This window comes from Patagioenas fasciata, chromosome 2 (genome assembly GCF_037038585.1).
Source record: "Patagioenas fasciata isolate bPatFas1 chromosome 2, bPatFas1.hap1, whole genome shotgun sequence".
NCBI classification, from domain to species: Eukaryota; Metazoa; Chordata; class Aves; order Columbiformes; family Columbidae; genus Patagioenas; species Patagioenas fasciata.
The window spans coordinates 22,182,557-22,205,122 of NC_092521.1; the positions used below are offsets into that span (position 1 = coordinate 22,182,557).

The following is a 22,566-nucleotide window of genomic DNA, read 5'->3' on the forward strand; positions in this document are numbered from 1 at the left end:
TTATATACAGGTCCCTGTCTTCACACCCACCCAAGCTGCAGGACAGAGCCCGTGCATAAGGAAAGTGAATGGGCCAGGACAGAGACCTGCCCAAAGGATGGGAGTAGAGAAGGAGTAGAGTCGAGGGAAGAAACAGATTTCAGGGCTTTCTGCCTTTGCTACTGCAAAGAGGAAAGTCTCTAGTAATAGTTGACATCCCTTAAATACAAAACCTTTTTTCTCTATGATGAGATATGAAGCTTGTTCAGATCAGATCATCTATTCTATCTCCTTTGGCAGAGGCTATCTTGAGCCAAATCTAACAAATAACAGATGTAAACCAACTGAAAAATAATAATCTTTTAGTACTATTTCACATTCACTTGTAAATTTAAATACTGCTTAAGAAATCAAAAGTAATTTAAACCAGAATTAATTAAAAGGTTTTATTTTTGGAAAACAATGTGTTCAGGAAGGATGGAGGACATAAAGCATGTCAACTAAATTTATAATGTCAAGAAATACTGCCTGGAATCAGATTTTATTTATTTATTTATTTAAAATGTCTTCCGTTAACTTCAGAAATGGAACATACTAGAAAGTGCACAGGTCAAAATCATGTATTGAATGGAGTATTGGAAATACCAGTATAATTGCTGGCAGCTTAGTTTAATATTCTTATAATTTTTGCAGGAGTAATTTCATCTGCTATAAATTATTTTCAGATGGTAATTTTCTTTCTAACCTATTGACAACGAAAATTTGAAGATTTAAGCTTCAGTCCCAGCTTAGCCATGTCTTTTCAGAATACTACTTCATTATCTAAGTAATTTGAACTACTTATTATCAAATAGAATGAACAATTCATAGTTTATCTGGGAAAGGCGACAATGAAGCCTCTCACAAATTATTGCAAAGGACTATTGCTAGTGAAACTGTTATTTAGTATTGTGAGGGATATCTTAAAGTGTTTGACAAATACATTATAAAATATGGTACTAATTTCAAGAGCAATAATCCATTCTAACATTCAAAATTCAGTAGAAAGTTCAAGCATGTAACACCTGGGACACCAGGTGCATCAAATAAATGCATTGGTGCCAATGGTTTGCATATATTTAACTTTTATTTGATGGATTTTAGACATGAGGAATGGGATTAATTAAGTCTCACTGCCATTGCATTGGAATTTAGCTTATTAATGAAACATTCTTAAGGATATTATTACCACTTTGTCTGCTAACTGGGTGGTTACAAATGGTAAATACTGACTTGTGAATGCTTTCCACTTGGATTAATGGTTATTACAGTTACAGACTGAAGGCAAAATAGATCTCATGCTGTACGATTAGCTGGCATAAACCACATTAAAAAAAGCTTTAATTCAGCATAACCCCAACCCCAGTGAAATGAAAAGATATATTCTCATTCATTTCAGCAGGTTTTGGTTCAATAGCCTTCAACTATCAATAAAACTGTTTTCAAGTGACAGCTTACACTGGGGACAGTGGAGAACCTCCCTATCAGGACTTGATAACCTTCAGCATCCTCCTTCCCTCCCGTTACTTCCTACTCCTTCCCTACCACGGCTGCACAAGGTACCATCCCACCCAGGACGACAGCTCTGCAAGAGCATGTGCACAGCAGCACTGGAACTTTATGGCACTTGCACTGTAGATTTCATTGCAGGGTTGAGGAAAAACCTAAAAACTATTAGACCCATTATTTTCACTTTCCATTTAAAAAGTACTTTCTATTTAAATTTTTACTGTTTTACTGATTTTCTTATTTGCATTTTTGCTTTCTATTAGGTAGAAAAAGAATTTTAAATACGGTAGTTTCTTAGTGTAAAAACCTTTCCATTTTTCATCTTCATGGTTAGCAATAATGGAAAAAATGAGGTGTTTTATTCAATTTTATGAATCAAATACATTTTTTTTGTTAACTTTTTATGGGCTGCACTGTTGGTGGCCATGGAAGGCTCTAACAACTTCTGAATAAAAATCATATGGAAATCACTGAAGAAATCTTTGGAGAATCTTCTTTGGATGTCCCCTGCCTGTCTGTTTAGGAGGCATTTGGACAATGCACTTAATAACATGCTTTAACTTTTGGTGAGCTCTGAAGTGGCAATTGAACTAGATGATCATTGTAGTTCCTCTCCAACTGAAATATTCTATTCTGTTCTGTTCTGTTCTATTCTACTTTTACAGAAACATATTTCTCTCCGTAACAACATTCTAAATAACTGGAACTTTTCCAATTGAACGAGAAAATATACAATCATAATTATTTTCTTGCAAGGCAACCTAAATTTGTGGAGAGTTCTGAAAGATCTTCTGACTTCTACGTGACAACTGAAGGTGGCACAGCGTTGTGCTCCACCTTCTGTGCTTCATGTATTGCCCATTGATATTTCTGATACAGGCCTCAAGAGAAGACCAACATGTGAGGTTCAAAACTCTACTAAAGCCTATATGACCAACCAAGCAATATAGTTATCAGGACTGACTAGGATGAATCAGTTTAAATACAGAAGGAAGCGCCAGATTTACGGCTCAGGAATTCTCTGTTTTCCTTGTGGGGGTAAAAAAAAAAAAAAGTAAAAAGAAAAAAGAAAGTAGACCAAGCTCCTGAGCATCCTGCCTCTTACTTGCAAGAATCTTTTACAGGGTTTTGTGGGTTCCTTGGGGGAACGAAGAGCAGTGAAGCATGCTTACGAGCTCCTTCCCTGAAGCTCACAGAAGGCCTTCACAATCACTTAAAGTAACTCAGCGTTGCCAGTAATTGTTCTGTCTTCAAAGCTGACACATAAGCAACCCTAAAATCAGTCTCACAACAACTGTCTTAAGAATTTGTTCTCTCAAATTCATCCAGTCTGTGCCTGAGGGTTCTTAGTGTGAGCTAATTTGTCATGCAGTCCCACTGTCGCTATGTCAATCTGTCACTTTATCCTCCTGCACATAATAGTGTTTTTTTAAAGTTTTTGACCAATTTCATCTACATTGACAGAGGGTTATAAATACCAAATACAATTAAATTCCTACAGATCTTTGAAAATTATTGCTGGATAGAAGAGAGAGAGATAAGTCAAAACTCCTTAATGAAAAAGAAACATTATCAAGCCAAAATTTGTGGCTAATCCCTACGTGCACAAATCCATAGTCACCACAGCAAACATGGTCTTAGGAAGCTATGTGAAGATATAAACCTGAGACTAATGTGAGATTATTTCAGGAGAGAACGGAATAGAAGAAATATGATAGACTAAAGGCAGATGAAATGAAAACTGGGCTTTATTAGTAGTACTCTCAAGAAACAGCCTGTGGTGGTTTTGTTTCTTTCCACCATGGTATTGAATCCATTTTATTAACAATATGCATTTTTTAAACATAACTTAGAGATAATTAGATGAACAGATAATTAAAACTGGAAGAAGGAAGCCCCATAATTAAAACTGGAAGAACTGCAAAAAGTCCCTCATGAAATGCACTACAAAATTTAAGCTTGTAAAAATTGTGCATTATGAATTTATCTATATTTAATTAGCGCAAACTGCTTAGAAATAGCAACTGGATTTGTAACTGTGGATTTAAATCAATATGAAACTGTAAAAATATGTATCAGTATAACTACTGATTTTGCCAGTACTTCACTTACCCATGTCTGTATTTAAAAAATACTTACACTGCTTCTCAAAAAGCCGTAATACAACAATGTTCCTTGTAACATAGCTTAAGCAAATTGCATTTTCCTAATATAGTTAATAAAGCTCACTACAGTTTACCTACCAAAGCTCTACCTAAATAAAACGCAGGCAAAGCAAGTATAGTGTTATAATACTGTTCCAATATCAATACTGAGATGTTGAGAACAGAGAATGAAAGCCAACAAAAGACCTATGACTGAAAAGCAGACAAGAAAAGCCAAGGAACATTTAAGCAATTTAGCACTGCACAATACATAGCAAAAGCACACCAATAAAATATTGAATTAAATTCCGCATGTATATGGAAGCACTAAGCATTCCTGGCATGCTGAAAATTTACCTGAATCATATGAATATAAGCCTCTGTCTGGAAAACAAATATTGAAATGAAGTAGTGTCAGGGAAAAATAGATGAATCAATACATGTAACAGGGGTGGTTAGAACCTTAAACTTCATTGAAATTGCTTCTGGAGACTGAAGAATTTGTAATTGTAGGTCACATTCATTCAAAACAATAAAACTGAAGCAGCTAGGAGAAATTAAACCACAAAAATTCCAGTCACTTCTGGATCAATATTTATATTTAGTAGTCACGGAGGACTAGTAGAGCTATTACACTTCCAATTCTGAAATACAACTGCACATTTACTATAAGCAAGTGTTTAGCTTGCAAAATGTATATTCAACTAAGCACACAATATGAGCAGCTACTCTTCAAGTTACTGCGCACTGCTGCTGGCAGGAAGTTATTAGCACAACATTCCTGAAATGCAGAGAAGAATCCTGCTTTAAATTTAACAGACTCAGAAGTGAAGTTCCAGTTCATCTCTGTCTCCAGCTAAGTCCTGACTGATTAGGTAAATATGTACGTACATTAATACCTTATCTACATATCATTGTTACCAGAGAATTTAAGAGTCCTGATGTGAGCACAATAATTAAATACTTGCAATATCTGTTTTATTGTTTGCATTCCTTAAGTCTGCCTGGTTTATGTGTTTTAGCTTTCCATAAAACCATACCACTTTTTTTTTTTTTTACTTGACAATGTAATAGTAGGCAAACTTTTGGACAATTATGGAAATGTGAAATGTTACTTTGCATTTGCAGATTTTGCAAATGTGACTTCCATAAAGTAATACAAAGAAGCCAGGAAGTCAGGATAACATGAATACTATCCTACCATTAATAAAACATTATGAATGTTTTTATTCCTTATAGCTCAACAGCTCACAGACATCAACTTGAATATTAAAGAGTGACAGTCCATGAGTAAATGATGCACCTCAGATAACAAGATATAACAGTGTCAAAGGAAAAACAAAAATTTTGATTACTTGCCAACTAGTGCTGTTAAGAATTCATTGGACGAATAGGTCCCTTTTGGCAGGTCACACTTTTTCTGACATCCAGTTACTAAGTATTTTAATATGTAGACCATATCACTAAATCATCTACTACTTACAATTTCTAACTCTCTGTATTTTCAAATTGGGTTTCCTGATAAACATAATTCATTTTTAGAGTACAGTTCTAGAATTCTGTTAAGCTATATAATTACAAAGCGAATGAAGGCCGGGGGGTGAGGGGAGGTTCAGCATCATTTGTAACCTTTTAGATGTGCGCTTTAGTGCATAACTTCTCTAATATTTGTATTCCATGGTACTAATGTCTTCCAGTTATGAATTTCATTAAAAACTGATCCCTCTTCGGCTACAAAATTACAAAAAATGGACTATAGGGAATTTTTCTAGTTTACTCCAGCATCAGAAAGTCACCAAAGGCTTAAGAGTACCATCAAAAAAAAAAAAAATTAAAACAGTCCAGAAATTAATTATATTATTAAAAATTAAGGACTTTCTGAATTTCATTTCTGGAAAGATCTGTAAAATGGGGTTCTTGTTAGAGTACAAGAATATAAAAATACTGAGATTATAACAGGAGTGAGAACTAAGGAGGCCATGTTTGTTTCTGTATGGTTGCAATACAGAAAGAAAAAGTAAGAATAGTATTAAACCCATCTGAAAACTTTATCAGAACCATCACACTCTTACGTGACAGTTTATTACAATTCAACAATTTAAATAAATAAATACACACTATCTTTAGCCAGAAAAGTAAGCTATTGTATGGACCTATATCTTTTAGAATATTCTTAAAGGTCACCTGACTTGCTATTTATCGACTGCCAGAAAAGCTACTTTACCCTATCCAATGAGTTATTTCTAAGAACTTTGCTTTTCTGTCATCATTACATGACAAAAGAGTAGTTTAATAACATGATTATATGAAGTCACGATAGCAACAGCATTATAAATAATCAAATTCCCTTAAACTGCTTCACAACAGAATTTTAAGTATTTCTGCAGTTTAATTGCAATTTAATAAAGTTTATTTTAAAATTTTCAAACAGCACGGAATTAATATCTCAAATAATTTCATTTACTAGGAACAATCAAAGTATTTTGATAGTTTAAGGCCTTTTTGAGACACCCCTGTATCATGTTAAATACCTTTTAACTAAAGTATTTAATAAATCATAGATGTACAATAAATACAATAAATAAATCATAGATGTATAATAAATACTGGTATATATATATCCATATTCTATGAACAAAACATCAATGTATGCAAACAAAGACAACATGCTCAAAGCCTGTGCTCCATATAAGAAGGAGAAAAATTAAGAAGAATGAAAGAGAAAAATAAGTGCTGTTCTTGCTCTCTAGGGTAAAAGTCTCACAATATATTAATCATTCATAGTCTGTGCCACTGACCATAAAATGCTCCATATTATAATCTGAAAAAAGTCACTGATGCATGTTTCCATTAAGTATAACTCACCTACTAGTGAAGAGCATTATTATAATTCCCTCAAGTAACTTTCAGTGACATTGATTTAAAATTATTGTACTGACTTACCATATTCACTATAAACTAAAAGGAAATTGCTGAGACAGCAAGATCCTGATTCTGCAGTAAAATGAGACTCTACAGAGCTCCAGGGAAATCAACAGTTTTCGTTGGATGACTGAGGGTTGAAATGCAGGGGCTCAGATTTCACAGGCTAAAGTTTCAGACACATTGTAATTAATTATTATTAAATGTTAATGATTTTGGTACTACCAAGTGTATCTCTTAATGTGCTACAACATAGACCTGACAATTTTGAGATTTAAATAATGGAAGAGAGGACTTGATTTACCAGCTATAACATTCAACTTATCTGTAATTTGACAGTACAGACACAGAATTTCAGGAAAAGCCCTAAGCACTCAGCAATAACAAATCCATCTGAAAATGTTATTGAAAAATTAATAAGCAACAGGGTCCTTTAGTTCAGTTTATCAATTTGCTTTTTCTAGTTGGACGTAATAATTTTTAGCATGTTAAAGTCTCAGCATTTCCCCAGAAAATATAGTCTGACTCAGGAAAGTGTGCAAAGCTGACAAAAAAAAGATGAAAACTTTTCCTGTGATTAAAAATACTTTGCTCACACATAATAGAATTTTTATTCCCACCTGAATGAAGAAATAAAATTTGGAAAAGGAAAGTTATATATAGTTTTTTGCACACTATATGCAGGGGTGTTTTTTGTAGAACATAACTATACTCAAAATTTGTCCCCACAGTTTAAATACTCATTACTATAATTTCTCTCCCTCACAGTTTTTTATATTCCTGAAGAATCATGAAACTCAGTGAATGGAGTCACTGATGACTTTAATTCTAAATGTAATGAAAGTCAAATTCCCTTTAAAAGAAAGTTACTTCACAGTCTATTTATTTGGAATTATTTTGATCCTGATTGATGCTTCTGGCATTCGGGTCTTGTAAAAATACAATTTGACCCACTATTTTGGACTTCTGTTTGTTGATTACAAACATCATCATTTCTAAAATCTTTTAGACCTAGTTTTCAGCAGAGTTTATCTCACAAATATCTACTACTTTTCTGTTATTGAGGATGCTTAAAATATAAAACTTCACTTTTCTGCATTCTCACGCCCATTAAAAGCTCTCCTTACACTGTTGTACATACCTATGCTGTAACTAGAGACCTGAAAATGTTTGGGTTTATTATTATTTTCACATTTCTGCCCTTGTGTTGGCATTTAGCTGTTGTGTACACTGTACACCCACTCTCTGTGGTCTACAGATCAATGATTCAGACAGCTTGGTTTTAAAGCTTAAAAATCTGACTTGGAAAAGTAATGTCAGTTACTTGGGAAATTCTTAAAACACTTGAAGTAAAACAAACTCTGTTCCAAAAAAATTCAGAGTCAGTATAGAACTGAAAAAATTATTGTTCTTCAAATACACAATAACCCAGAATTCTTTATCAACTGAACAGGACCAGCTCACACTGCATAAATGCACGTAATACATGAACATAACTGTAAAAGACTAAATAAGAATGTCTCAGATCCAATTTGGTGTCCGTTATCACTCTATTCTGGGCTGCACAGAGAGGAAGCCATTTTTGATTTGCAGTCCCATGGTATAAATCCTGCTTGATTTCTGTTTCAGCTCTTCATTGAATAGTAACACAAATGCTAACTTCCGTCCCATTGATCCTAACAACTACAAACACAACATTCAAGCCATGTTCAGTTTTCAGTGTAATCTGTAGTAAGCCTCTTACCTAATGTGAGATGGAACAATAATACAGTGGCCTAACATCAAACAGGAATGCTCAAATCTTTTTAAAAATAATCTTTAATTTTCTGTTTATAATCTCTTTTCAGAGGCAATACAAAAAAAACTTCAGTTTGTCTGTAATTCTAGTTAATGTTGTCTGAAATTCTTAATGTATGTCTGATTTTACGTCAAATGTTAAAGGAAATGAAGCCATTTTAAAAATTTTCGTCAAAAGTTTGGCACGATAAGTAAAATAGACCTACTCATTACCTCACATTTCACATAAGTTTAGAATACACTCACTGGATAAAAATCAGTCAGTTTATGAAAATCTGAAATGTAATTATCTGAAAGACCTAGTAAGTAATAATCCTATGTTCTATATTAGTTCCAGTTCCTAAGTAGATGTCTTTCAAAAAATACAAAGGAAAAAGCATGGTAATGATCCTTCATCACCAGGAAGTTAAGAGATTGTATGGATCAGAGGACTGGGCAAGAGAAGGTGGCCAGGTGGCTTAGATCAGTCTGTACCACAACGTAATGCCCAGTCAATGATATTGAGAGACAAATATACGTAGAAACTAAGCTATTGTCTCTGAAAGCTGGTTCCTAAGAAAATGGCATATGGAGGAAGCCTGCACTTTGCTACTGGCTGTCTGAAAATATAGGAGCACAGTCTTCAGGGCTGTGATATTTAAAAGAAAATAGAAATAAGTGGTAAGTGTAGGTGGTTCTTTTAAAATACCTTCAGAGAATAACACTTAAGTATTGTCTTCAAATATATGTATTTATAGAAACTTGGCAATCATGAAGATAAGAAAGCTTAGATGTGTAGATGTGTATTTATACAAACAACAAATCATCTTGTAATTCAAAATCTCTTTTTTATTTCTCACACTAACAATTTTGGGGGGCATGTAGTAAAGTACTTCATACTGTACTCACTAATTCTATATACAGAGGCATCACAGAAATGAACAAAAGGTGGGAGGACTGAACTGCTCAGATTTTGCAGCCCCAGAAACTGAAATCAGCTTGCTATGTAACAGCACAGGAAATGTTCTAAAATGTGCTTTGGAAAAGACAAACTTTGTAGACGTGCCTGGTCTTCATTCTGGAGATTTTTTTCACCTTGTTGTAACGTGCCACTGGATAACATCTTCTGTTTCATCAAGAACTTCAGACACAAGAAACTAAGATATTAAGTTTAACCTAATAGCATTCTGAAACCTCAGAAAAAAAAAAACAGTAAAAGAACCAGACATCTATATGTTATTAATATATTATTAGTGAAGTCAAACTGTCATAAGATGAGCTGTCTGCCCTTCACCAGTTCCCTGGTGATGACATTTAGGTTGGGAAGGGCTTTCTGGTAGTCACTTGGTGCAATGCCTTTTTCAGGCTTGGACAACTTACATTACATTGTTACAGCCTTGTCCAACTGAGTTCTGGATTATCTCCAACAGGATATTCCATCACCTTTCTGGACAACAAGAAATATTTTAATTTCCATTTCAGAGGTGTGACACCAATTAGATATTTATAATTAATTGCCAAAAGGATTCTGCTACCATTGAAGATCTCTGACCAAATGTCTCCCAAAAAGGAGACATTTTTATTCCAAGAGACCTTTTTCTCTATTAGCAGTACATGGAAAACTATCTGTTTAAACTGGAAATTATTTATAACACACAAGGATTCAAGAAGTGCATATATTCCCAGGAGAAGAAGGAAAACCCTTCTTCAAGGGATCCCAGTCTCAGTAAAAATGCAAATAGCATGATTTATTGTAGGAGTATGGAAATTTTTTGTAAATCACAGCAAATATCTAACACTGTTTATTTGGCTCAAGTTTTTAGAACCTCACATTGTGAAAGTACTCCTTTCATCTTCATTGAAACACAGGACTTCTACACCAAATCTTACTGTTTCATCAAAGCAGAAGTGATGATAAATCCTTCCCTTTACATTTACAGACAGACATATAAGATTCTTCAGTTGAGCATATTATCAGTATTAGTATAAGCATTAGCACTAGCATTAAAGAACTTCATTGATAATCAAATTTTGAGTCAGTACCATTGAACAGATCTTTAGTCAAGTATTACTACAATCTTTTCCAAAATAAATCTGTTACTCTTTTATTCATTCTCCATGGTAGTTATTTATTTCAGAGACAGGAAATAGTAAAAAAAAATAGGGGTTTTCTTGCATGACTGAATATTTTCTTAAAACCAGAATTTCACAAATTTCATATACTAGCAGATACTGAAATGTCCAACTGGTCTGTAAAAGTAATTTTACATGGAAAATTAAATTTCCTAAAATGTTTTACAAGATGGTTGATAATTTAGAAGAAAAATAATTTCAAAACTTTACTTAATAGTCACGGTACTTAAGAAGACTGAAAAGGACTGAATTGAAACAGAACTCCTTACCTGTTAACTATCATTTCTTTCTTCCTTTTGTAAAAAGTCTACTCTTACAGCTTGAAGGTTATGCACTGTAACTCTGTTACTCTGTCTCAGAATATTATAATATGGAGCATTTTAATCCTTCTCACCATCCAGTGCACAGACACAAAAACTGTCAACTACTTGAAATACTTATATACAAGTGATTATTTAATAGGGAATCCACATAGAACATAAGAAATAACAAAGTTTGTTTGCATGGCTACAAATGCATGTGTTTCTGTGAGTTTGCATGTAACATATGCACACACACACTCACATACAATGATTCAAAAAACCCAAAGAATTCCTACAAATAGCTTCTGGTTTGTTGGGGTTTTTGTTGTTTTATTTTGCTTTGTTTTGGTTTTATACCAGTGTCAACGGATATTTTACAAAGTTAATTCAGTGAAGGATAGCTTAAATCACTGAGCAGTACTGAGCAGTTAAACTAGAGAAACAACGAAGTACTGAGAAAAGATTTTCACCCTTTACTTATTCCTACTTATTGATTTTTGTTAGCATACTGTATGTACTCTGTTTTCAAAATATCTACTGGTAACATCAAACTGCTGTGCATCAAGCATACCAAACTCTACAAAACAGAATTTAAAATAAATTCTATTTGTGAATGTAACCATGTAAAGTAGTATCAAAACAAGGTAACAGGCCATGGTATTAATTCAGCTACATATGATGTTATATGCAGGTCACTTTATTTTTAAGTGTGAGCTAAAGAGAAAGGTACTGCACGTTCACTTTTGGTTAAACAATTCAGTTATAAACACAATATAGGAGATAGGACTTCAAGATAAAACCAGCACATTCCAAAAGATCAAGATAATTTGCTCAAGCTCAGGATCTGAACCAGGTACTCTCACAAGAAAAAACAGGTGTATTTCACAGTGTTCAGTATTACCATTTCTAGCATATCAGACTCTCATCAATAATCATAAATGACCTCATTCATAATGTCTACAAATGAACACACAAATTCTTCCCATCTACAGGATTTTAATATACTTTACATGGCAATTTAAATGAACTATACACAGTGTGTAAAACTAACAACCTACTTTGCAACCTTCGTGTGGGACTCTCGCCATGGAGCTGTCTGCGTGGCAAATATGGTGAGGGATGGGGAAGTGGCAATGAAGAGACATCGTGCGTTTGAAGCTTGTACCAGTGAGGTTCGTCATCGAGTAATGCTGTCTCTAACTCAATAAGAATCTAAAAAAAGAAAAAACGGTTAAAAGTAGGAAAGTATTACGTAACAGAACATTTAAAATAAGTATGTTCATAAATTTTATTCTGTTATTCTGTTATTGCTAAGGAATTTGTCTGAAGTTATATAAAAATCTTGCATTTAATATGAAACAAGTTTCCATGCCTTTTAAAACATTAAATGTATAAAAATATTTCATAAAACTTTTTTTTACCTTCTAACAACTTTCACAGCATCCAAGTATCTTGTAGCAAGTTTGTCAGCAACATTACAACATTTTGGTAAAATACAACAACAGATAATATAGATTTTAATGAACAATTCTAAAAGAAATCCAGAAATCATGTGCATGCTGTTACTAAACCAGAATAAATACAAAAAGAATCTCATATCAGTACTATGTAATAAGTGTGAGATCACTATTTGTTTACTAATAAGTGAAATAAGGACAAATGCAACAATTTAAAACAGTTTTGCTTTGCTATACTTGATTATTTTCTAAAAAATACTGAATATAGACATGAATATGCAAGCAACCATATTTCTGTAATAACTACCAATAATTGTATACCTCTCCTAAAAATTCACTTTCTTCCTCTCGAACTCGTGCTTGGTCCCAAAGAGTAATTTCTAACATTCGTTCTCTAAATTCTCTCCGATGAACTGGAGAATAAATGAATGTCTGATTCCACTTAGGTTCCAATGTTTTCTTTACCGTTTTTGTTCTTCTTTTATTTTTATCACTGCAAAAAACAGTTAAAGAGCAAAAATGTTCAAAACCATCATACTGTAATAAGTATATAATGGGAAGTAGGAAATCTTTAATCAGTAGTACATTTTATAGTGTTATGGGCACTATATGTCCGGATCAGCCCTTAATGATAAAAGAAAGTTCAGCACATATATTGAGGATAATTCGTAACTTCATATTAAAAATTAAAGGTAGGTGATTTCCAGTTCACGTGCCAATTCCAATTTTAAGAAGTTCCCTGAAAAAACAGGAATATTTTAATATGTTTATTTTGGAAACGGCATTTTATAAAGCAAAACATACTTCTCTAAATGGGAATCACATGAGGCACAGTCCAACAGTTGAACATGTATGCAGACAATACTGGGCACAGCAAAAATCTGCATTTCAGACAACAGAGCCAGCTGGTTCATTCAAACTTCCAGTCCTACAGCAGCTGAATCTTAAACTGCAGAGCAGGAGGGAGCAGCCAGCCAACGTGAAGGAATGGCCAGGGAGCTGTGGGCAGCATGGGGCCCTCTCTGCAGGGTTTGCCTGACTAAGGGCTCCACAGTGGGGAAACCAGTAGCCCCAAGAATGAGTTACACGTCTTTTTCCAGCAACAATGGAAGGAACAGAATTCTCAAAACAGTTCCTAAAATCCTTTGGGTCACTCTATGGATCCACCCAGGTTGAAGGTGGATCTCCACTACGAGGTTGGCTTGAGGTGTGGGAGCACAATGAGGTCTCCAAGCAAGGGTACCATGGAACTCCTGGCTCTGGCTCCAGGCTGTTGTTGAAAGCAAGATGTTTTGCATAATAACTCTGCTTGAAATAATTAATATTTTCTGCTGGAAACAATTTTCACTGGGAAACACCCACACTCCTTCTACTGAGAATACTGACAAGAGTTCTCATAACAATGCTTAATTTTAAACCTGCTGATCACTGCATAATGCAGCTGTGGTACTAATTCATGTGGATTTTTTTTAATGTGACAATGCAGATACTGTCTGTTTGCTAATACTTGCAATTGTAATGTATTTATTGTATTTCTGAACTGTTCCTTAGAAGCTGGAACAAAATATTAACTATGAAATAATATTTTTAGACACACTGTTAAAACAAAAAATGTAATTATTTCTATTACACTAAAGATTTGTTTACCCTTGAGAACTGAAACAAGTTACATTAAACAAGCTTTTCCATTGAAATTTGTTTAATCAAAGAGAGTTCAGTATCTTCATCTAATTAAATGCTTGATTTATTTAAGTGTATTTTACCTCTAGCATGTTTTCTTCTACTACACAAGAAATATATTGTTGCTTACTTAGCTTTTACCTCAAAGGAAAGGAAAACGAATTTGCATGTCAGGAAAAAAAAAGTACTCAGTAAGACAAATTGCTGATTCTTATATAAGTGATAGAAAACACACACAGTAATGAAAGAAAAAGTTCTGAATGCTTCACATAAATACACCATTGCAGCAGAATAAAATTTAATGTTACGTAACTTTTTGTATCTGTGTGCTTGAAAGTAGTTAATTAAATACCTTCTGTCTGGAAGAAAGTAAATTTTCACATAAGGATTCCTTGGCCTCCCATCTTCCCTTGAAGGAAGATCCTTTGCTCCCAGTATTGTCACTATTAACTGGTGACCAACCTTGTCATACCACAGTTTTATCTGTAATGAGAAAATATTACTTAGTGAACTCATATCTACAACAAAGTAGCATGTTAATCCTTAAAATTAATTTTGATCGTAAGCTTCTATTTGTATTGGTTACTTAAACAGAAAAGACCATGTTCTACTTCGTACTTACAACAAAGCATAAAAAGAAATCATTACTATAATAGCTTCAGTATGTACCAGGAGTTACTATTTTTTTTTAAACCCTGTACAATAAGTGCATTATTTTATACTAATTGTTTTTCACACAGTGGTCTGGTTAGGATTATTATCTCTTGGCAGTGATATTGTATTACTTGAAGTACTGATGTATGGTGTTCATATATATCATTTCTAAGGAGTTTATGCACAATGAATGAATACATTTTTCATGTCCTGTTTTGCTGGAAAGACTATGAGATAAGATCATCAATACTTCACATCTCTACAGGTTTTCAATCTCTAAATGTTCTTCACAGTCCAATTCAGCAACAACAAGACAAAAACTATTACTAATCTGTAGAAATCATTATTAATCAGTCTTAGACTTGACCTACTATCCCTTTTTACTACAGTCATTAAAAGTTGCTATTTAGCTATTTCGGTTTGAATACTATAGCTGAAAATGACTTACTCAAGGAGAGGATATAACTGCTTTAGAGCACTCAATGTGGAAGGGGTAAATGGTGCAGTTAGGACAAAATAAAGGATTCATTACATAGTGGTACAACTGCAGCACCATTACAGCTGACAGAGGAGACTCTCTTCCTGGGGAGTTTGCTTGAGACAGAGGACAAACAAGGGCATTTGAAGGAAGGACTGATCCTGCCTGAACTTAGGGGAATCAGACAAGATAATGCCCAGTCCCACAGTGTATCTTTAGGCAGGAATATACCCTGGCTAAGGTAAACACATCCAGGGAAAGGTGCACTTTCTGTGGAGCCAACCTCACATAATTTCAGAGACAGGGTCTCCATCTGCTCATCTTGAGATTTTCAGCCACTTAAAGAAAGGTCTTCATAAAATTCTCAAGACTTTTGTGCCACCAACAAGAGGTTGATTTAGCTTTCTGCCATTCCTTACACTTCATTAAGCAAGATTACACTAAGGCACATCAAATCAGTCAATAGTGGCAGTGCGTTTCTTCCTTCCGCATTACTGTGGATCTTGCAACCCCTGTAGCCACCAACCAGCAGCATTTGAATTGATACTAAAAAGGGGAGGATACCCTGTTTCTACATCCCTGGAAAGCAAGAGGCTTTGTCAGTATTTTTTCTCAACTGGGAGTTATCTGGAATATAGGTATCTCCATCCAGCTACAGATCACAAGTAGAAAGCTTTGCACCAACTGTATGATTCCAAAGCAAAGCTTTAATGACCTCTCAAGTGCAAGTCAACTTAAATGGCCTCTGACACTAAATGTATCCACCCGCAGGCTTCCCTGGGAGTCCTTAAGCAAAGGTCAGACTTGGTTAGTCGCATACCCTAAGGGGAGCACCACTGAAGGCAACCTTCTTCATCTGCTTTTTCGGGACAAAAAAAAAAAAAAAAAAAAATCCTTGCTTAAGCAGAATGCAATATTTTTGTGATCAAGACACTATCACAAACTGTGTCTGAATGAAGGTGAGATGATCCAAACATGGGTGTCTAAAATATTAGCTGAATTATTTTTTCATATTCAGGCTAAATAACTCTGAGCCACATTCATTGCAGACCGGATTTTTGCAGAAAAACTTCAGCTTAATATTTGAAGAATGACTCTAAGCAGAAATTTAAATCATCTGACATCACTTCTTTGAGATGCTCTAACATCTATGTTTTGGAAGAACTTGAAATCTGCTTTCACTCAAAACTTCTACTTTTCTCTATATGCTCTGAAAACATTTGGAAAACCTTGTACATAACGGGCATATTTTCCCTATAATTCCCTGTAACTTGGTTTGTTACAGGAAAGGTCAGGAGGTAGAATTACCACCAAAAGACTCTCTCTCCTGTGTTCATACTGCTAGCACTCCAATATACAGCACAGGCACTTATAACCCCAGATGTCATTTGACTTGGATGCAAAGAAAAGGGAAGAGACTGGGAGTGAGAGAATGGACAAAGAACCCCACAGAGGGAAGGACAGGATTGGATTCTCATGGGGTTATAGAAGAAGGAAGAAGGGACAAATCAAAAACTGCTTTCGAATTACTGAGAAAGTTAAGGATACAGGATGCTTCTTGGTGAAACACATGAAGAATGGAGTCACTAATGACAGGGACGATGGAAGAGGGGCAAAACCAGACTGAATGACAGAAATGGAATGCAGTGACAAAAAAAAAAAAAAAATCTGTAACTGGCACAAAACATGTTGCACAAAGAGAATGGAATAACAGAAAATGTGGCAAGAAGTCAAGGCAGGAAATTAGAAAGGAAAATGAGAAACAAGGAGTTAGACTAGCACACTGAACATGGAAATTAAGAATTAGAATAGGACTGATCTATTTCTGACTTTCCTGTGCATAATTATTGTGACTATATTCAGATGGTATGGTATTTTCCAACAAGAATCTTGTATTTTCTATTCACAAGGAGAGAAAGGATAGCCATTTAAGACAGCCAGATGCAGTCCAGGAGGATGGGATTCCATCCCTTCTTCTTTACCAGAGCTCTTGTGTCTCGAGGGGTGGATCCTTCAAAATATTGCAAAAGGTATTTACTAATTGTACATTCTTCATTGTCTGAGAGACTGGCATGAGACCCTGGAGCTGGATTTGGAGTGCTAAGTAAAGCACTGGAATTGAAGTCTGAGGTGTATATTATGCCTGGATAGAAACTGATTGTCTCAGAGTCTTATCATAGCTTCTCCATTCCTAACCAATAAATGCAGGACAATCCTACCACACCTATAGAATATTCTGTATGTTTTACATTGTGAAATAAACACAGGATAGCACACCTGTAACAAAAAAAAAGTTGATGAGGTTTTTTTATTTTTCATTTATAACTTTGTTGAGTTGTATGCAGAAAAGATTCCTAACACCAAAAAGTGAACATTGAATTATTCAGTCCATAGGGTGAAAACCCCACAAAAATGTACAGGTCTTATGCTCAGCACTGAAAGATTTGAGTAGCTGACTAGCAGAGCAGAATCTACAAACCCTCCATTCAGCAGTTTTTTACACATGCAGGAATGACACTCTTAAAGACAGTCTAAGAAACTTCAGTGTTGCAATTCTGATCTCAGTGAAGGAAAGGGAAAGCTAAACTTATATAAATTACACCACAGGAAAACCTTGCTGGGTGTTGCTAATGTGGAGGCTTACACCTTCAAAAAAACTTATTGAATAGGACTTTGTTTACCTAGAAAATTTAGGATGTAGGCACCCAAAATTCACTTAGAATGTGATCCAATTTGAATGCTTTCCAAAGATCTTTCCACTTACTGCTGAGGTCCTGGAAACCTATTTGCCATACACGTTTGTAATACTTTCTTTCCCTAGGCTCCTTCCCTAGGCAGGTGTGCACCTAATTCTTTACTAAACTTCCATTATAACCTACATTCAGGCAAATGGCCATTTAATTCAACACATCCTGAAAGCGTGAGATGGTCTGTCATCCACAGAGTGGCTCATCTGCAGAACTCCTTGAGAAAGCCTGCCAGGTTAAAATACCTGCCATGCAGAGCACAAGAAACAAAAACTCTTCTGCAGTCAGGTGATGAAGTTAGTCATCAAGGGCAATAGACATGAGGGTCTGGTCACAGTTCCATAGGATTCTTTGTGGGTTTCTTACCAATAGTGGTCTAACACAATATCGAGACACATTCTGGGTAGCAGGTCTGGAATCTGCTACACTAAAATTAAGCTTTCTTTGCTATCACACAGCCACACAGTACCTCAGCTTCAGATGAGACTTCATATTCCAGGGAAGAAAGGAATGTGCAATAGGTCCAGGATAAAAGCCCTCTTCTGAGAGACAGGTTCAGTCTCTTCAGTCTAAACAGGGCTTAAACCACAAATGTCCTGTTTCTGGAATGAGTCATCTACCCATACAACAGTACTTGAAAACTGGTGTTGCATTCTGAGAAGTGAGGATGCAGGTATCATGTATTCCTGTTTGGTCCTCTGTAGCCTCAGAAGAAGCCACCTGCCTCTGGAGAATCGACTCACCCTCTGGAGAATTGTCTCACCCTCTGGAGTAGCCCAAGTTCCAAATATAGTTAATGGGGATATGTGTCCTTTATTTGGGCTGGATCACTCATTGCAGATCATATAATCATAGAATGTCCTGAGTTGGAAGGGACACACAAGGATCATAGAGTCCAATTCCTGTCCCTGCATATGACAACCTTACAATTCACACTGTGAACTGAGGTCACATATTGAAGTATTTAGTTCTTTCCTTCAACTGTACAAGCCTAAGAGCCTCCCCAAGGCACTTCAGACTTCCTGGAAGTTAGCATGAGTTGAGTTATATAAATTAAGCACATAAATTCTGTTTACTAGATTTCATCCTTTTTCTTTCAGATCTCATCTTAACTAGAAATTTTATTCAGAGCTCTGACTGGGGTCAGAGTTCTAGAAAAGAAGTAATTATGTAATTAGGACCCATATTCTAATACATACACATAAGGGAAATCAGTTAAGAAAATCTAGATAATATTATTATTGTCACTTCTTATATTCCTGTCTCATGAATACTTGACTGTTTGCTTCACAATGCAATTCTAATGCTATTTGTGTACAGCACATACAGGCACACCATATCTTAAGTGACAACTTACGTGACTTTTAAAAACAAAGAATATTTTTTCTTTCTATGCTACATTTTGTTTATTTGTTATATAAGGGTTATTTCATTAATTTCATGGAAAAGAGAGAAAACTTTTGCCAATGGAAGAGATCACTTGCCCTGCAGCTTGATTTCTACCACCACAGGCCACTCAAGCACCACTGGGTTTGAGGAAGAGCTGACCAGGCAATTTTGTTCTGTTCTTTATAATTCTTCATGTAACCTACATTGCTGTTTATTTGTGTAATATTTTGAAACTGAGATACTACTTTTCTTTCTTTTTTGCATTATTCTGAAAGAAGAGATGCACCAGCAGGATCTGTCATTGCAGAAGAAAAAAAGATCTGCTTATTTAAAAAAAAAATGCTTACAGCAATCGTTTTATTTGGACTTAAGTTTATGTAGATGCAGAAACTGCCCTGAGGTGGTCAAGTCTTCAGCATAGCTGAGGCGAGCTTCCTGACTACTGAGGGTTGCTAAACCAAACCGTTATTGCTGTCTGCTTCAGCTGCTGTCTGATACGTTGGAAAAAATACAAAAGGCTGCCAAATTGAAGAGTTTCTAGGATATGAAAGCCAGAAAATTATGGAGGTTTTAGCCTGTCCTAATCCAGATTTCTTTAAAAAAATTCTTTTTAGTGTCTTAATCTTGATTTCAACAATGCCAAGTAAATGCATGCATATATTTTTATACCTGATCAAATATACTGATTTGTATTAAAGCAAAAAGCATGTCTGAAATTTTTGAAGTTAAAAAAAGCAGTGGTTTTGTGGCAATTCCAAAAAGGAGGTTCCACTAAGTAAGCGAGATATTGAATGGAAAACACAAATTAAAGAGCAGATCATTCCCTACAAAGATATTGCAAGGCCACACTCTGTAAGTTAGAAAATTGCTGGTATGCTAACTGAATTAGTAAAAGTTCAGGAGAACGTGTATGGTAGGGAAAAAATAATTATAAAATAATAATTGCAGTTTTAAAATCATTCAGTGATACAAGAGCTAGAAAATGAACGGAACAACATGGAGTGAAGTGTGGAAGAGGAACTTGTGCCAGAGTGTGGGACATTTATCACCAGGATCAGTTTCAGACTAACAAGTAAAGAAGTTGCAAGCAAGAATAAAGATGTGTATTTGCTGCTGAGAGCAATTAAACAAATAGGTATAAACAGAAATGTTAGGAGATCCTCATTCTTGTAGGGAATTCTACAGACACAGCTGTATGACAGCCCACAATGTAATTTATACTTCCCGACAATCAAAAACAACAGCTCAGAGCACTGAGTTGACTAGTTTCTCATGCCAAAAAGTAACCAGAGTTGTGCACTGCTGCAGAACTGCTTCTAATGCCCTTGTTTAAAGATCACTGGAGAATTTCCATTCTGTGCAGTCTGCATTGTAAACTTAAATTCAACAATTTTAAACTATATACCACCCCTACTAAAAGTGGCCAGATGAGGTACTTTTTATTTCAGTCCACTTGTAAAGGTGTTGCCAAGGTCCTAAGTTTGACTCTTGTCACAAACTTATTTAGCTCTGATTGTTGCTGAGCTTGGCAAATAACCGTTAAAGAGGTCCACAATGACTCCACAGACATTGTGCAGAAACAAAAATGGTGCTAAAGACAATTCTTATCTACAAGATCAAAAGTAATCTACCCAGAGGTGATAGAGTAAGCATCATGTACTTTCACCTCTGGCTGGATATTCTCTATCAAGCATTACACTTATTTTATTTTCTTCAATTACTCCATAGTCATTTGATCAAATTAATTTTTTTTTTCATTAGATGACATTACTCTAAGTAGAACTGACAAAGCTATGCCTATTTCATTATTTTATATAATATTTAAATAAGGAACTACCACACATTACTTCTACATTACAGTAGTTCATGAAACATGCAGATTTGAGGCAGATGTTTCTTTTTCAAATTTATCAATCATCACATAATTTCTTAATTTATTTTGCAGATATCTAAAAAGAAAATAAATATTAAAAAACTACTTATGTCATATACAACATTTACCTTTATGAAGTACTTAACAACTTGTGACTGAATCTGTACCCCTTTTGATATCACTACTATGAGCATAAGCCAACTTTCTTTATAATGTTAAGGGATGTTTTAAATTTTTAATACAAAGCCAGTTTATGTCAGTAGCACATAATAATATCTTAACCTAAAACAATACTATCGAGACATTACAGTTTTAATCTAATTTTTTTTTTTCTTTTGTATTTACATTTAAGCAGTTCAAGGACTACTTTTGGGAAATAATATATAGTGAAAAAAATTGTACTTTATCAAATATGAGTCATAGACAAACCACTTCCCACAGTCTTATTTATAAGTCCTTTATAAGTATATATATATATATGATCTTTTTTACAATTCAATATGAAATTTCGTCATCTCATTCTGATCATTTATACCCTTCCCTGAGCAACTGATCAAACAAGGGAAACATTTACACAGCTCCCACACAAAAGATTAACATCTCTATAAAAATATTTTGTAAGAAAAGCAGATACTATTCTATTTTTTAAATAGAAAAACATGCAGCAAAGTAAGATAAGCATTGTAACATATTAGTAAAACCTACTTTTGCGTAAATTTACAGTATCTTAGGAGTTTCCTAATGAAAAAAGGCAAACAACTTGTACCTAAACAGAATATCAAAGCTAAATAAATTCAGTAACACAATGGGAGAATTCCGTTTTCTTTAAATAGAGTTTTAGTTATTTCCAGTTACTTTTAAAATGAAGAATCAAGTTTCATACACAAGAAATTTGTTTCTTTAAACAAGGTACAAATTTTTTGCCTGTCTTCCACTCAAGGAGCTACTATTACTTGGAAAATGCAAAAAAGGATGTGTTAAGTAATGATAATGAATGATTTAAAGAGACATCATCTTTATATAATGACCTCAAGCACAAAATTATTTATTGCTTAAACAGTAAGCACATTTTGTTTGTAGGATGTATAACCACCATCACTATTGAAACCTGTATGAGTTTAATACTGGGTAAACAGCAAACAAAAAACTAGTTGTCTCTTTAAATGTTAATTTAATATTTTAACCCCCATGCAGAATTTTACAAGCTTCTAATGAGATGACATGAAACTTGTTAATATGGTTTAAAGCAACACACTAAAACATGGGAAAACGGACTATAATGTAACGTTTTCCTACTATGCATTTTCCATAACAAACGAAAGAAAAAAACACAACTTTAGTTTCTGTCAGGCAGACGAAGTCTTTACCTGAACCCTAGGAACAAAAGGCGTTGTTCTTCTACTAAGGCTTTGGCTCTGGTAAGCAAAATTAAAGAAAAAGCAATAAAACAAAACCAAAAAGGACAACACGCTGGAAACTAAAAG

General features: G+C 34.6%; 1 protein-coding gene across 37 annotated transcripts in view; it reads right to left on the bottom strand.

Moving 5' to 3' along the window:
• RIMS2 (regulating synaptic membrane exocytosis 2) overlaps positions 1 to 22,566 on the bottom strand; it is a 466,824-nt gene that overhangs the window by 181,856 nt on the left and 262,402 nt on the right. For 20 of the 37 annotated variants that reach the window (XM_071803874.1, XM_071803876.1, XM_071803871.1 and 17 more), the window contains 4 exons: positions 22,450 to 22,497; positions 14,294 to 14,424; positions 12,583 to 12,754; positions 11,863 to 12,016 (listed from right to left, as the gene is read on the bottom strand). In XM_071803874.1, coding sequence (XP_071659975.1) covers positions 11,863 to 12,016; positions 12,583 to 12,754; positions 14,294 to 14,424; positions 22,450 to 22,497 — 505 coding nt within the window. The remainder of the gene's footprint in view (positions 1 to 11,862; positions 12,017 to 12,582; positions 12,755 to 14,293; positions 14,425 to 22,449; positions 22,498 to 22,566) is intronic. The other 17 variants (XM_071803873.1, XM_071803890.1, XM_071803877.1 and 14 more) reach the window with 1 other exon arrangement.